Source organism: Myotis lucifugus, unplaced genomic scaffold (assembly GCF_000147115.1).
Source record: "Myotis lucifugus unplaced genomic scaffold, Myoluc2.0 scaffold_29, whole genome shotgun sequence".
NCBI classification, from domain to species: domain Eukaryota; kingdom Metazoa; phylum Chordata; class Mammalia; order Chiroptera; family Vespertilionidae; genus Myotis; species Myotis lucifugus.
In genome coordinates, this window is record NW_005871077.1 from 7,148,062 (window position 1) to 7,165,461 (window position 17,400).

Here is a 17,400-nt window from a genome sequence, read left to right on the forward strand (position 1 = left end):
TAAGTTTTTAAGGATATATGATCTATAAAAGGATGAAGTCATATTAACAAACAATATAAAATTTTCACATCTGAATGTGCAAATATTGAAGGGAAGGAACCATAGGCCACAGAGTAGGAAGTAAGCTATAGCTTGTCTTACTTTTTAAAATACCAAACATAGTCATAAAAATCTTACAAAATTAAGGAACTAAATAAACATAAACAATAAGCTCTTTCCCTCAACTTTGCAAATTCATCTGGAGTTATGACACTAAAGTCTATCATTGATTTATAGCAAAGTAAAATGCCTGTACAGATGTAATGAACAATAAATTTATTAGGATAATTTGAATGCTTGATTTCTTCATCAGCTTAAGTGCCTTCTGTGATTATGATATATACATATGAATTAAGTGGCAGTTGCCACAAATGAAAATATTTCCATTAAGCATATGCTAAATCAACACCACTCTATATCTGAGCATAAATGAAGATAAAACACTCCACATTACGATTCAATTAAAAACCTCCAAGATACATTACCTGCCGCCTCGAGCACTGAAAGGCACTACATGGATTCCCAGAGGCCCTCCATCGTTGGGGACGTGTACGAGCTTTACCATATCACTGTGAGACAATGATGAATGAGGGAGCATGAACATGGACTGTAAACAAACCAAACCGAAACAACAAAACAAAACAAAAAAAAACACAGACAATAACACAGACACACAATAAACAACAAAAGAGAACAACAACAAAAAAAATCCCACCAAGCACACAAGCATGTACATACACATTCTGGAATATAGCATGGTGATGAAGGCAACATTAAACACTACATACCCGAACACTAGTCTGACGGCATGGAGGGAGAACAATCATCAGAAATAACTACATTAAAAATGACACAGAACCATTTCTCTGGGACCATACTCTTCTGTGTAATACAAGTACGCATTTTCAAGTCAAATCTCTAGATTTCCAATGAAAATTTTCCATCCCAATATCTACTTCAAGGGCAAAGAAGATTAACTGAATAAAGGTGTTCCAAGCTACAGAGCACTTTATAATTTACAAAGAGCTCGTAAATATGTCACATCATTGACCCTTCCAATAATCCAATAAAGTTAAAGTTTTTACTCCTGTGGACTGGTGACAGTCCAAATGTAATCCAGCAATCCTGACTTCCCACCATTCCATAACAGTTTAAGTTGCCATTTCTTAAACCACTGCAAGTGCAGGTTATGAAACTCCTTTTTCAAAGCCAATAGATTTCCAATAAAAAACAAATCATTTTCATAAAAGTGTTTGCAAATGGACATTAAAGTAATGAAGCTATTTATATAAAGTAACTTCTATTATATGAAGTTACTTCTATTATATAAATAAAGTAATTTACTATTAATATAATAAGCCCAAGTTTAATGCAAGCTGGTATAATTTAGAGAATGTAAACTTTCCAAACCATTTAAATGAGATTTTACTTTCTTTGTAGATTTTGTCGTGTGTGTGTGTGTGTGTGTGTGTGTGTGTGTGTGTGTGTGTGTTGGGGGGGGTGGGAAGGAGGGGAGGGTACTGCATAGAAATCTAAGCAGTACTTATCTAACAAGCAATATTTGGAAATAGTATTTTAATTAAATATCTAGTTTAAGTAACACTAACAACCATAAATGATTATCAATGGATTTGAGAAAGATCACAATATAGTTCTTATATATATATAATGGAAAATGCAAATTCTTAAACTTCCTAAATAAAAGCCTGAGGTCATCCTATGTACTATGTATGTTCTGGTTATATAAGACAAAGGCTAAAGAAAAATAAAGATAGGAATATTGAGTGAAAACAAAATTGAAAATATGTGCATAGATTTAATCACATATACTAATTAGGACAAAATAAAAAAAATTAGCCATATTAAAGTAACACTAAATGGATTTTTATTTCAAAAAATATTTTCATAGAATTTTATAACATCCTATTTTAGATACTATTTACAATTTACACATTTTTTAATGATTGGTTTGTCCACTAAAAATAGTGTAGTTACTCTAATAATTATTGCTATTCTACGTTTTCTCTAAAAAGAACTATGACATGGCAAGTATTTCTTAAAAGAAAATACTTAGTGCTGGTTTCTCTATATCCAAACATAATCTGATTCTAGTGCCTAATCTCACTGAGGAAGTTCTTAGAAACTTCTCTTGGAAGACCCAAAGAAGAAAGAGTTCAAATGTTAATGTCTAGATCCCCTAACTTTTACCGATAGTCAAAGAAAAAAATTCAAAATGACTGATCTCCCTGATAACCCCTTCCATTTAAACATGCCAATATTTAAGATAATTGTACAGTTGTGATAATAATATAAGAAAATTTTACTCTGTCCTTTCATACTTAAAATCATGTTCAGGTCCCTAACCTATGACCTATAATTTTTCAAATGCCTTTGAGAGATTCTATTTTTTCAAATCAAAATATATATGCTAAAATAGCTAATGCTTATATGATTCAAATAGTTTTTCAGTTAAAGTATGTTTATAATTTTTTTTAATTTAGCTAAGTTGCACAACAAATGACCAAAATACTGACATACAAAGCAATCAAAATTAACAGCTGAAGTGCTGTAAACTCAGCAAACATTTTTAATCAAACACTATTTTATATTATAACTTAATAGTATTTGCTAAGGCATGAAACTCAGGACAGAGACATGTGAATTTCCATGCTATTCTTTTTACATTAGATAATAACACAATCGATGAAAGATGCTCTTTGGAAAACAAACTAATGCAAGGCATGTTTTTAACTCAGCACAAACATCCTACACATGCCATATGTTTTTGGAACACTTTCTACTATCAGTGATGCTGCAGGTATATTACATATTTAATTAAAACCATCAGTAACTTACTCCAGAGAAAAGTTGGGAATGTTCTCCAAACCACTGTCAGCATGTCCAACAGGTTCAACACGACTGTTGTCTTCTGTCCCATCCTCATCCTAAAAACATGACACAAAGAGAAGCACACTCTGTGTTAGATCTATTTCTAAAATGTGAAAGAAAGCTGGATAAAAGTGGAGTCTGGCAGGCATTATGATCATATTATAATTAGGTATTTTCTCTAATGAAGATGACTTTTAATAATAAGATGGGTATGTATTTATGAAAAGTTGCATTTCAAAGCAATAGTCAACTGATTTAGCATTTCCCAGGAGGTGAAAAAGATACCAATGCAATAAGAAAACATTAGAAGTTCTATTTAATGTTAACTTTATCATTTTTACTTCACTTTTTGGTGTATATTTTAGGAAGTAATTACATGTTACTACAATGTTATAGTATATTAATATATCAATATATTAATAAATATATGTACATGACACTGAGTATGTATGTTTAAAATTCTTACTAAATAGTTGAGACCATTATAATCCTTAATGACTACCAAAATTTGCAAAGTCATATTTGTCAGTCCCTAAATTCCACTAACACATCTTGGCAAAATGAGTATGCAGTAAGTACAATACTTGACTCAAACCCTTCATCCTATGAAATATCATTTAAAATTACTGAGCCAACTGACTAGAGTTACCTGAAAAGGCATTAAGATCTTAGTTTTAAAGAATCACTTCTGCTTACTTCTGTTAATGAAGGACCAAGTAAAAGGTAAAGCACACAGAACATAATCAACACTCACCTTGGTATCCTTACTTTTACAAAGGCAGTATCATGTAAAAATTATGTTCCAACATGTTGTACAAATTGGGATTGGGTAAGATGCTGATACTCCAAAAGGTGCCATGTGGAATAAATGTGATGGTTTATAAAAACAAATAAAACGTTACCCAAGACTATACCTTTTTTTATATAATCGTGGTCATTGTTTTTTCACTAGGGAGTTCACTAACAGTTAAGCCGCCTTCTCAGGATCATTTGAATAATGATAAACATGCCTGACTGACATCAGTGGTCTTCTTAACCAAATTAGAATATTTAGGAAAGACTCAGAGTTCCAAACACTGTGGCTAAGAGGCTCTTGTGGGCTTTACCTTGGACCACAGTGTTTTGGGCACCTACTAGATACTCTGTAAATACTTTGCTAATAGAAACAAAACCACACCTAAATACAATTTACTTAATCGACTGGTATTTCTTGGAAGTTTATGTATATAATTAATGTATACAAATAACCTGTGAAGTTTATCCTTTCAACTATATAAATTAGATAACAGTAATTTTATACGTGAACTTATACAACCACCTATATGAGATTCCATCATTAGCAAAAATTTTATATGTTTAAACATGTATTTGAGAGGCTCATAATAGAAATGTGTATGCTGTCAACAGAGACATCAATCAACAAAATGATAAGCAAAGCTTATATGTTCAATTCACAGTGTCAAACAATATTACAGATTATTGAAGCAATATTAAGGCAAAGTAAAGCAGTTGATAATGTCCAACTGACATTTCCTCTAAGAATCGAATTTTTCTGAGTTGTAGATGGGCCCACATAGCCTCACTGGTAGGTCACTGCATAAAGCCAAGCTACTTCAAGATATGATCCTGTGCTTTTAGAGGCTCCAATATGCACTTCTTAGTCATTTACCTCTTTTCAGCACCAGCTTACATTTCAAAGTTAACCAACATCTTGAACCTGCCTAAGAACCACACTTTGAAATAAACAATTCCCAAAAGTATGCTTTTCCTTTGGGATTGAAAATAGGGGAGGAGAGCAAAGTGACTAAATCAGATTAAAAACATAAAGATAATCTTACAATTTAAAGACACTTTGTTTCAGTATTTATGAATAACTTAAGCACCACTGAAATACCACAATATATGAGCAACTGAAACACCTACGTTGCACTATGAAAAGCAGTCATATAAATGAAATGCCCCAAACGGAAGTGGTAAACAGTTACTGATAGTCTACACACTCATTGTTCCCACAGTGGCCATTATCAGGCCTCCAAGAGTGAGTAGAATATTATTTCATGAAGCTGCATATGATGTTCAGTTTAGATTGCAATACTCACTGACCTGAGGCTGGGCTGCAATTAGGGTGGGAGCCACAACTTAGAATTTCCCAATTTCTGGATGTGGAAATGTTAGCTCCTATATTGCTTTAGTTTTTGTTTTATACTTTTAAAAAGCAGTGACTGAACATAGTTAATTTTAACAAGAGTTATACACTGAATTCCATTATAAGCAGTCCAGTAGTCCTCCCTGATCTGAAGGGGGTACATTCCAAGACCCTCAGTGGGTGACTGAAACCACAGAAAGTTCCAAACGCTATATATACTATGTTTTTTGCCTATAAATACATATCTATGATAAAAGTTAAGTTATACAGTAAGGAATTGACAAAAATAATAAAAATAATAATTAAAATATACTGTAATAAGATTTATGTGAATGTGGACACCCTTCCCCCTCACATGAGGGATCTGATAAGTGCCTAATGGGCAGGGTGAGTATACAGCCTAGAGACACTGGACAAAGGAGTGAGTCATGTCCCAAGGGGGACAAAATGTGAAGACCCACAACTTAAAACTTATAAATTGTTTATTTATAGAGTTTTCCATTTAATATTTTTGGACTGCTATTGACAGTGGGTAAGTGAAACCATAGAAAGCAAAACCATGGGTAAAGGAGACTACTGTAAATGAATATTGGTGTTATTTATGTCAAATTAATAGTGAAGGGCCATAGTATTAATGCAAAGTACACAATGTTTAAAAAATCTCCAGGTGAGTTGATATAGTCAATATACTTTTAAATTCTTTCTCTTTTCTCCATTTCATAGGAGGCTGTAGTGGTTAAGAACTCGGATTAGAGAATTAAACAGACCTGGGTTTCAATGCCATCTCTACCATATGCCAATTTTATATCCTTAGGCAAGTTATACAGCTCTTTATATTTCTATCCCTCCTTCTTCTGTAAAATAGGGGAAAAAAATCTTCTTCATAGGACAATTGGGAGGAATAAAATGGTGCCTGACACATAGTAATTGCCCAATAAATGTTAACTATTATTGAAAAGAAAAATAGATGACATATAAAATATACCTCAATAAATATTTCGTAGTAACTTTACACAACTCCAAGATATTTTAAGAATACATATTCATCCATTCATACCCTGTGCCTTGCAATACAATTTAATATTAAACATATTACCTACTCAAATACATCACGTAGCATGTATATTCTAGAAACTTGCATAAAACCTGATATTTGTTGTGCTTTACTGCACACAAAGTAATTTCATTATAAAATGCCCTGGCTGGTTTGGCTCAGTGGATAAAGCATTGGCCTAGGGACTGAAGGGTCCCAAGTTCAATTCTGGTCAAGGGCACATGCCTGGGTTGCGGGCTTGATTCCCAGTAGGGGAGTATAGGAGGCAGCCGATCAATAATTCTCTCTCATCATTGATGTTTCTATCTCTCTCTCCCTCTCCCTTCTTCTCTGAAATCAATAAAAATATATTTTTTAAAAAGCCTTTAGAATAAAAAAACATATTAAAAAATATAAGCAAACAAATACTGTATACAATCAAGTAAATGGCAGGAGGGGGAAAACACTATGGGTGACTGGTTGAAGAAATTTTCAAACAGAAAACAGATGTCAAGGGCTGAAAAGGGTCTAGGACAGCCGTGGGCAAACTACGGCCCGCGGGCCGAATCCGGCCCGTTTGAAATGAATAAAACTAAAATAAAAAAAGACCGTACCCTTTTATGTAATGATGTTTACTTTGAATTTATATTAGTTCACACAAACACTCCATCCATGCTTTTGTTCCGGCCCTCCGGTCCAGTTTAAGAACCCATTGTGGCCCTCGAGTCAAAAAGTTTGCCCACCCCTGGTCTAGGATCTCACCCAACTTGAAAAGTCCTAAGTTAGCTTGCCATGGTTCCATGTGTGCTAGCTTAAGAAACAAGACTCCTTGTTTGAGACAAAGAACTGCTTATTACAGCAATAGCATTAGTCAGAGTATAATCCTTTTATGCACTGGTTCTTCAATCTAAAATTTTCACAAGGTGATGTGAAAAGGGCCAGGGGACACTGGCACACATAGAAGAAATATGAGCTTATGGAATGAGAATTTCTTATACACTCATTAAGCACTAGAGGCCCGGTGCACAAAATTAGTGCACTGGGGTGGGGGTGGGGTGGGGGTTGTCCCTCAGCCCAGCCTGCATCCTCTCCAATCTGGGACCCCTCGGGGGATGTCCGGCTACGGGTTTAGGCCCGATCTGATCCCTGTGGGATCGGGCCTAAACCGGTAGTCGGACATCCCTCTCACAATCCGGGACTGCTGGCTTCCAACCGCTTGCCTGCCTGCCTGCCTGATTGCCCTTAACCACTTCTGCCTGCCAGCATGATCACTCCCTAACCACTCCCCTGCCAGCATGATCGACGCCTGACTGCTCCCCTGCCGACCCGATTGCCCCCAACTGCCCTCCCCTGTCAGCCTGATTTTGCCCCCAACTGCCCTCCCCTGCCAGCCTGATTTTGCCCCTAACTGCCCTCCCCTGCAGGCCTGATCACCCACAACTGCCCTCCCCTGCCAGCCATCTTGTGGTGGCCATCTTGTGACCACAGGGGGCAACCATCTTGTGCGAGGGCGTGACAGTCAATTTGCATATTACCTCTTTATTATATAGGATGCCTGCTCATTGCTATGGAGGGAGACACTGCCTATCTTCCAAAGCTGTTTGCTACGCACTGCCATATGGCAGCATTTATATGATTAATAATGAACTAGATAAACCTAGGAATATCATTAAGAAATGCCCTAAGATAATGTCTTCATTGTTAGGAACTAACAATAATATTAAATTTTATTAGATAAAAGAACCATCCCTCCTATATCAAGAAAAAAATTATCTTTCAGTTAGAACTCTACAGCATCCTTCAAAGAAATAAAATCAGTAATTGCATAACATAATTTTACTTCATAGTCATTATATTCCACTAGAGTAGCAACATCCTACAAAATAAAAGGCTAATATGCAAATAGACCAAATGGCGGAACAACTGAACAACCGGTTGCTATGACGTGTGCTGACCACCAGGGGGCGCACACAGAACATGGTGGGTGTTGGCAGCAGGCACCAGAGCGTGGAACATGGCAGGCATCAGCTGCGGCAGGATGGTAGAGCAGATGAGTGGGGGTGCCAAACCAAGGCGGGGTGCCAGTCGCTGTCATCAGGGTGAGCCTCTAGTGGTTGCTGAAAATTCTTTGCTCCTGTGCACTGTGGTCCCACCCGGTGCTTGCACCTGCTGCTGGCGCTGGCCCCAATTGCACCCACTGCCAGCGCCTGGCACTGGTCCCAATCGCTTGGCACCATCGGCAGGTGCGAGCAGTGGCTGCCGCCCAATCGCCCCTGAGTGCTTCTCCACCTACCCCTGCTCCTGAGGGGCAATCAGGGCAGCAGCTGCCACTCACACCCACTGACAATGCTGGCCCCACTCACACACGCTGCGGGCGACGGGCCCAATCGCTCCGTGCCATCAGCGGGTGCGATCGGGGCTGGCGCCATCAGCACGTGGGAGTGGCAGCAGTGGGAGTGGAGCTGGCTACAGTCTGGGAACCAGGGGCGGTGGTGGAAGGGGCCAGGCGGGGGCGCGGAGGATGGGCCAAGACCCACCCCTGTGCCCACCGCAGCCTCGCGGCCCCACAGTTCCTTTCAAGGTACTCTAATTCGTGCACTGGGTCCCTAGTATACATATAAAAAAATAACTTAATTGAAATACTTTTAAGGACAGATAATACTAGATAATAAACAAGACCTTTAAAAATAAAAATACTAAAAAAGAGAAGGTGGCAGCTGAATAGGCAAAGCTTTCTAACATCTCTCTCAAGGCCAGACTAGAAATAAAACTAAATTACAATTCATCTGGAATTACCAACTGAGGTCCAGATGAGGAAGAGACTTACATCAAGGAAGGACAGAAAACAACTGGAGACTAGTAGGAAGGGCAAGGTCGAAAGAAGAGCTGATCCAGCAGGAGGCAGAGAGTGAGGAGGGATAACTTGGCTACCTGAGGGTTAATTCCCAGAGAAGATTGAGGCTCAGAACCCAGGCTGGGCTCCATAGCCTGGAGCACCAGAACCAAGACCAAAGTCCCAAGTAACATACAGCCATGAAAGGCAGCAGGGCTTCTGGCTGCCCAGGAAATTGGAGCCAGTAGATCTGAGCTGGTCAGAGAGAAAGCCTCAGGGTTTTTGTTTTGTCTTGTTTTTAAACCCAGAGCACAGGAGTTTTTCTTAGCTACTCACCTGAGGCTTTGGGCTTTGGTGGGGGAAGGGAAGTGCAGACTCTAGGTGTCTAAGGGGAGGCAGAGGTGGGAAGCACTAGGGAAGAGGGGGGAGGGGCGGTGGAAGAGGGAGACCTGCATTGAGCTGCAACCCAAAACCAAAACAGCCATTTTTCCTGAGAGGCACTAGCCCAGTGATTCCCAAAGTGGGCGCTACCGCCCCCTGGTGGGCACTGCAGCGATCCAGGGGGGCGGTGATGGCCACAGGTGCATTTGGGGGCATATATCTTTCTGTTTAATTGCTATTAAAATTAAAAAAAAATTAATTTCCAGGGGGCGCTGAGTAATATTTTTTCTGGAAAGGGGGCGGTAGGCCAAATAATTTTGGGAACCACTGCACTAGCCCCTCACAGAAGCCACAGCTCAGGAAAAGGAAAAACCCTGCACACACCACTCTCAGGAGCCCTGCCTGCCACACCATGCATGTCCACCTTTGCAGAGGAGACAGCCACAGAGGCCAAACCTAGAAGTTTGAACAGTCTCAGGACACATCAGAGACTTGATTGGGGATGGGCCATCCACTATCCTGGGAACCAGACTGGTGCTTCCCCTACATATGGGAGAGTTGATAGAAACTCCAGTTTCCAGATGATCCTACTAGATCTCCACCCAGCTGAGGAGAGGGTAATATTCTGAAACACTTTTGGAGGGACAGGGAAACATACCCACCACTTTCCCTGAAATCTGAACAGCACCTCCACCACATGGGAGAACCCAGATGGCTGTACTCCCAATTCCACCTAATGCCCTTTCAGAAATAGGCTTTTGAATGATTAAGATTGACAGCTGGCTGGCAGGTGAAGGCAGGCAGAGAGCCCTGGGAACATGGGGAAGTTTGCTGGCCCAGCCCAGGGCCCCATGCTAACAAACCACCCTTAGAATGCAGCAAGCCCCCTTCAGCATGCAGCCAAGGCCTGTGGAGACAGACAAAAACTGTGGATTGCTTGGAGCTTCAAACAGGTTGCTGAAAGCCAAAGGAGGGTTGTTTCTACCATTGGTTAGCACCTAATTACCTCCCAGGAAACCAAAAATTGGCAGACAGAAGAGTCAGCTGCAGTCATCAAAAGAGCAGGATCCAAAGGGAACTCTGAGGAGGGACTGAGCTCTGCTGAGATGAACATAACTTCACACTTTTCTTATTTTCCTTTTTTTATTTATCTTCTTAATCTATCTGCTTTATTTATTTATTATTTTAGTCTATATTGTTTCTTTCATATATATAATTGTTCTCTTCCGTTTTCCTACTCTATTTTTTTCTTTCTCCCACTTGCTCACCTTTCTTCTTTATTTTGTGTCTATCTACTGACTCCTCTATTTCTTTTCCATTTCTTTTCCTGTTTTCTAATATACAATTTTCCTCCCCATATTCTTTATTTTTATTTTATTAGTGCTCTGCTCCTTCATATTCGATTTTCTTCCCTCTTTATCCTAGTACTTTTTTCTTTCTTTTCTTTTCTAATTCTTGCTCTCTTTTCTTTTTCCTAAGTCTTTCTTATTTTGTGGTTGCTTTTGATGTTGTTGTAAAAATCTTCTGTATGTTTTCCTTTCATTTCTTGTTTCGTATTATTGTATTTTGTTCTGTTCTCTCAGCACCTCCATAAAAGCTTGCACGACATGGTCAGGGTTGAGCCTTTCAGTCAGCCAGAGTGAGAGGACATTCCATCCACAAATGGGACAACAACATTCAATACCCAATAATAACCCAAATAACTCAAACAAGGGCATTCCTAGAGCACCTAGCTCTGGAGATCTAAGAGACTATATCATTGGGTCCCACAAAACAGGTGCTAAATAAGATGACCCCTGGGAGCCATAGCAGTTCCATCTAATACATATAAATAAATACAAAGGAACAGCAAAAATGGGGAGAAAAAAACAACCCCAACATTAAAGAATCTGAGCAAGGAATAGAGAACCTGCTTGAAGAAATTATGACAGAAAACTTACCTAGCCTAGTGAAGAAAAAAGACACTGAAGTTCAGGAAACAGAGATAATCCAAATCAAAATGAAGCCAAAAAGATCCCACCTAGACACATCATACTTAAAATGATAAACAAAAAAGACAAACAAAGAATCTTAAAGGCTGCAAGAGAGAGATAGAAAGTTACCTAAAAGGGAGCTCCCCCATTAGACTATCAGTTCATTTCACTTCAGACCAGAATGAATGAATACCAAGGGACTGAATCCAGGACTACTCTACCAACAAGGCTATCATTCAAAATTAAAGGTGAAATAAAGAGCTTTGCAGACAAAAAAGGCTAAAAGAGTTTATCACCACCAAAAAAGCTAAAAGAGTCTATCATCACCAAACTGCAAGAAATGGTAAAGGGACTATTGTACAAAGAAGGAATATATAGAGAGAGGAACATATGCATAAAGATTAAAAATTGCAACAAACAAGTACCTATCAATAATAACCTTATATTTAAATGGCTTAAACACTCCAATCAAAAGACATAGGGTAGCTGAATGGATAAGAAACCATGACGCACATATATACTGTCTATAAGAGACTAACCTCAGAACAAAAGACTCACACAAAATGAAAGTGAAGGGATGGAAAAAATTTTTCATGCAAATGGAATTGAAAAAAAAGCTGGGGTAGCAATACTCCTATCTGACAAAATAACTTGGATGCTCAACAGTATGAGAAAAGATACAGTAATTATGAAAAAAGACCATGAAAAATGGTCTATGAAGAATGATATAGCACTAATAAAGAACACATTGGTAGGAATACACAGTAGATTACGGGAAGTCAAGGATCACATCAGTGAATTAAAACACAGGGTAGGAAAAAATCAGTCAGAGAACCAAAAAGAAAAAAAAGAAAGAAAAAACAGCAGGTCAGCTTAAGGGAGCTGTGGTACATCATGAAACTTAACAATATTGCAAGAAGGTGAAGAAAGTGATAGAGATAGACAAGCTGTTTGAAAAAATAATGGCATACTTGGTGAAGGAAAAAATCATATAAGGTCTGGAGGCACAGAGAGTCTCAAGCAAGAAGAACCCAAAGAGGCACACACCCAGATACATCATAAGTAAAATGCCACAAATTAAAAACAAAGAGAGAATCTTAAAGGCAGCAAGAGAAAAGCAATTAGTTACCTACAATGGAGCTCTAGAAATATACAATCTCCCAAAACTGAATCAGGAAGAACCAGAAAACCTGAAGAGGCCAATAACAATGGAGGAAACAAAAGCAGTAATCAAAAAACGCCCAGCAAACAAAAGCCTGGGAGCGGATGGCTTAACAGGGGAGTTTTACAGCTACACTCTTCAAACTATTCCAAAAAATTAAGAGGAAGGGACACTTCCAAGCTCTTTTTACGAGGCCAGTGCTATCCAGAACCAGATAAAGACACTACAAAGAAAGAGAATTACAGTCCAATAACCCTGATGAACATATATGCTAAAATCCTCAAAAAAAAATATTAGCAAATCGGATCCAGTAATATATCCAAAAGATCATACAACATGAACAAGTGGGATTCATTCCAGGGATGCAAAGGCTGGTACAATATTTGCACATCAATAAGCGTGATATATCACATAAACAAATTGAAAGACAAAAATCACATGATCATAACAATAGACGCAGAAAAAGTATTCAACAAAATCTGGGTTCCTAAATTCTTATCTCCAGCATATACTGACCAAATGGGATGACAAACATAGTATTTAATACAGTCCATATAATTTCCATTTACCACAGAAATTAAATATTGCCTATTTTGAAAACATACACAATATGACCCACACAACCCAAGGCAAGAGAGGAGTCTTTAAACCCAGAAATTGACCCAAGCCATTATGTTCAATTAATATTTGACAAAGGAGGCAAGAGCATACAATGGAGTCAAGACAGTCTCTTCAATAAATGGTGTTGGGAAAATTGGACAGATACATGCAAACAAATGAAACTAGACCACCAACTTATACCATACACAAAAATAAACTCAAAATGGATAAAGGACTTAAACATAAGATGGGAAACCATAAAAATCCTAGAAGAATCCACAGGCAGCAAAATAACAGACATTTGTCATAGCAATATCTTTACTAATACAGCTCCTAGGGCAATGGAAACTAAGGAGAAAAAAAAACAAATGGGACTACATCAAAATAAAAAGATTCTGCACAGCAAAATAAACAATCAACAAAACAACAAGAAAGCCCACTGCATGGGAGAACATATTTGCCAATGTTATCTCCGATGAAGGTTTAATCTTTAAAATTTATAGGTAACTCATACAACTTAACAAAAGGAAGAGAAACAATCCAATCAAAAAAATGGGCAAATGACCTCAATAGACACTTTTCAAAAGAGGACATACAGAAGGCCAAGAGACATATGAACACATGCTCAAAGTCACTAGTCATCCGAGAGATGCAAATCAAAACAACAATGATGTACCACCTCACACCTGTCAGAATGGCTATCATCAACAAATCAACAAACGACAAGTGCTAGCAAGGATGCGGAGGAAAATGAACACTTGTGCACTGCTGGTGGGAATGCAGACTGGTGCAGCAACTATGGAAAACAGTATGGCGTTTCCTCAAAAAATTAAAAAGGAAACTTCCATTTGACCCAGTAATCCCACTTCTAGGAATACTGGTATATCCCAAGAAACCAGAAACACCAATCAGAAAGGATATATGCACCCCTATGTTCACAGCAGCACAATTTACAATAGCCAAGATTTGGAAACAACCTAACTGCCCATCAGCAGATGAGTGGATTAGAAAACTGTGGTACATCTACAGAATGGAATATTATGCTGCTGTAAAAAAGAAGGAATTCTTACCATTTGCAACAGCATGGATGGAACTGGAGAGCATTATGCTAAGAGAAATAAGCCAGTTGGAGAAAGATAAATATCACATGACCTCACTCATTTGTGGAATGTAATGAACAATGGCAACTGATGAACAAAAATAGAACCAGAGTCATAGAAGCATCGAACAGACTGTCCAACCTATGAGGGAAGGTGGGGGATGGGGGGGTGGTAAGAGATCAACCAAAGGACTTGTATGCATGCATATGAGCACAACCAATGGACACAGATGGGGGTGGAGGGAAGGCAGGCGGGGAGAGGTCCATGGGGGAAAAGGAGACTTATGTAATACTTTAAACAATAAAGAATTTCAATTTTAAAAAATAATTCCCTAGTGAGGAGAAAAAAGCAGATGGTGCTGATTTATGACAGCTATCTTACAGAGAATAACAAATATTATGTACCTTTGCACCTCTTACATGCAGAGTGGAATCTCAAAATTAATTTTCCAAATGTAAATCTGCTTCTCATAAATAGAATTTCAGGGCAAGAAGTTATCTTATTAGAAGATAATCTATTCCAATATTCAATCATATAGCAGAATCTCCTTCTTCCCTTCTTCCATCTTTTCTAGATGCTTTACATATTAATGCTTACTGAAAATGGCTGAGTTCAATAGCTAGCTAACACCAGCAGGCCACCTGGCATCATCTGCCTCACTCCTACTCATATTTATCCCAAACAGATGCATATGCAAGGATCACCACTTCAGCAATACTATGGCCACTTGTTTTGCATGAAGTGCCTGTTGCAACTATTCATAGGTCCCCCACCACACTCTAATGACAAAGTGGTGACCCGTTAGATTTTTAAATTCAGATTTTTATCAGTCCAATTAATTTGTTTCAGATGTGGCTTGTTACCATAATAACACCAATTTGTTGTTGTTGTTTTGAAAATTCCTAAAAAATATTGACTTTTGAATCGTTGAAATGTATAGATTTTGTAATCTGACCCATCTCTCTTTTCTAACAAAATTCTAATCCTTATTGAAATGACATTTTAAAATATCTTTTAATTTTTAGTTTTTTTTTAAGAGAGGAAGGAAGAGGGAGAGAGAGATAAAAACATCAATGATGAAAGAGAATCAACGATGAGCTGCCCACCCCCAACCCCCAGACTGGGGACAGAGCCCCACCCTGACTGGGAATCAAACTGTGATCTCCCAGTTCATAAGTCCATGCTCAACAACTGAGTCATGCCAGCCAGGCTAAACTGTTTTGTTTTTGAGATGAAATAAGTAATACATGGGTAAATAAATAATATTTATCTTACTAAGTGGTCTAAAGGACCATTATTTTAAAAAAGCAATGTAGAACTTTTCCTTCAATTTCCCTTTGGCTTAAAAAAAGACTTCAAAATTAATGATTGATTCATTAAGGTAGGAACTAAAATAATCTCTAAATAAACATTTAAATCAATAAGAAACACATAAAAATTAAATAAATATTTATTGCTAGTGATAAGTGCAAATCACTTCTTAAAAAGGCAAGATATGTACAAATTTTAAAATGTATAACTTGTATATATTGAGGACTTATGATGTAGAACCCGCTTCTTTACTCCTCAATACAACCAAACTTTTGTTTTTAATCCTCACTCAAGGATATTTTTTCCATGGACTTTTAGAGTGGAAAGGAGGAAGGAGGAGGTAACTTGAGAGAGAGAGAGAGATCACCATGAGAGAGATACATTGATTGGTTGACTCCCGCTCATGCCCAGACCAAGGTTGGGGATTGTACCTGCAACCAAGGTACGTGGACTAGGAATCGAACCCAAGACCCTTTGGCCCACAGACCAATACTCTAACTACTGAGCAAAACTGACTAGGGCTACAACCTCACTCCTCACTTTCATCCTCAGCACAATCTTTAAACATATTTCATTAAATAACATATATGGGATTTTTAATGAATTAAGTATGTGCAAAGTTTTTTTCTAAACATAACTGAGTAACATAACCACATGACAGGTTTCCAATGATTTGAGCACAATGTTCTTTGGATAACAGAGCTGTATTGTTGACATGCAAAATATTAGTTTACCAGGCTTATCAAACATTTTCCATGAAATTACATCTAGAAATGTACTGGACCCAACCAGCATGTGCAGAGGCATAAAGAACAATTTGCCTCTGCCATGTCTTTATTTCTCTCTCCAAGTCTTATTTTCTTAATCTGAATTTTAAAAATTATTTAGTTTGACATAGTCCCATTCATTTTTTGTGTGTTTTTACTTCCCTTGCCTTTGGGGTCAAGTTCATAAAGTGTTCTCCAAGACCAAGGTCCATAAGTTTGGTACCTATATTTTCTTCTATGTAACTTATCGTTTTGGGTCTTATAGTTAGGTCTTTGAACCATTTTGATTTAATTTTTGTAGATGGGAACAAACTAATCCAGTTTCATTCTTTTGCCCATTTAATTAAAGAAAACTTATCTACACTAATAAAAGAGAAACATGGTAATTAGCGTACGACCGCTACCCTTCCCATTGGCTAATCAGCATATCCTTATGCAAATTAACTGTCAGCCAAGATGGCGGCCGGCAGCCAGGCAGCTGGAAGCGAACATGAGGCTTGCTTGCTCCAGTGACTGCAGACTCCAACGTTCCCCGCCTGACTTGCCGGCCTCTGAGTTGCAACTCTAAGCAACTATGTACTATGTTGCAAATGTAGAAGCTAAACAAAACCCCCAGAAACCAGCTTTCAGCCTGTCGGGATCTCAGAGCTGAAGTTATACATTGTTTCGATTATAGAACGGCAAACAAACCAGATACGAAGCCTCAGAGCTAGAGCCAGAGCTAAAGCTGGCCCAGAATAAAATTTAAAAAAGAGAAAAAAAAAGGAGCGGTTGGGAGCTTCAGTCAACAACCGCCAGCCTGAAAGCAGCCCTCAGCCCCTCACCCAGACTGGTCAGGCATCCCAGTGGGGACCCCCACCCTGATCCAGGACACCCTTCAGGGCAAACCAGCCGGCCCCCAGGCCTCTATCCTATATAGTAAAAGGGTAATATGCCTTCCAGCACCGGGATCAGCGGAGCTGCGAGGCGTCTTGGCACCAGATCAGCGTGACAGGGGGCAGCGCCCAAACCCCCGATCGCCCTGCAGCTCTGTGTGTGACAGGGGGCGGGGCCACAACCTCCCTATCCGCCCTGCTCTGTTCTGACAGGGAAAGGCGCCCCAACCCCCTGATGGCCTTTGCTCTGTGTGTGACAGGGTGCGGCGCTCCCAAACCCCCCCCCCCCCC

At 38.7% G+C, this 17,400-nt stretch overlaps 1 protein-coding gene across 25 annotated transcripts in view; it reads right to left on the bottom strand.

The window, feature by feature from the left end:
• The window catches only part of PARD3 (par-3 family cell polarity regulator), a 724,129-nt gene that overhangs the window by 379,832 nt on the left and 326,897 nt on the right, over window positions 1–17,400 (bottom strand). For 24 of the 25 annotated variants that reach the window (XR_002828697.1, XM_023752233.1, XM_023752234.1 and 21 more), the window contains 2 exons: window positions 2,896–2,984; window positions 525–608 (listed from right to left, as the gene is read on the bottom strand). Coding sequence is in view for 24 of the 25 variants with exons in the window: in XM_023752233.1 (XP_023608001.1) it covers window positions 525–608; window positions 2,896–2,984 (173 nt within the window). In the remaining variant the exon portion in view is untranslated. The remainder of the gene's footprint in view (window positions 1–524; window positions 609–2,895; window positions 2,985–17,400) is intronic. The other variant, XM_023752229.1, reaches the window with a different exon arrangement.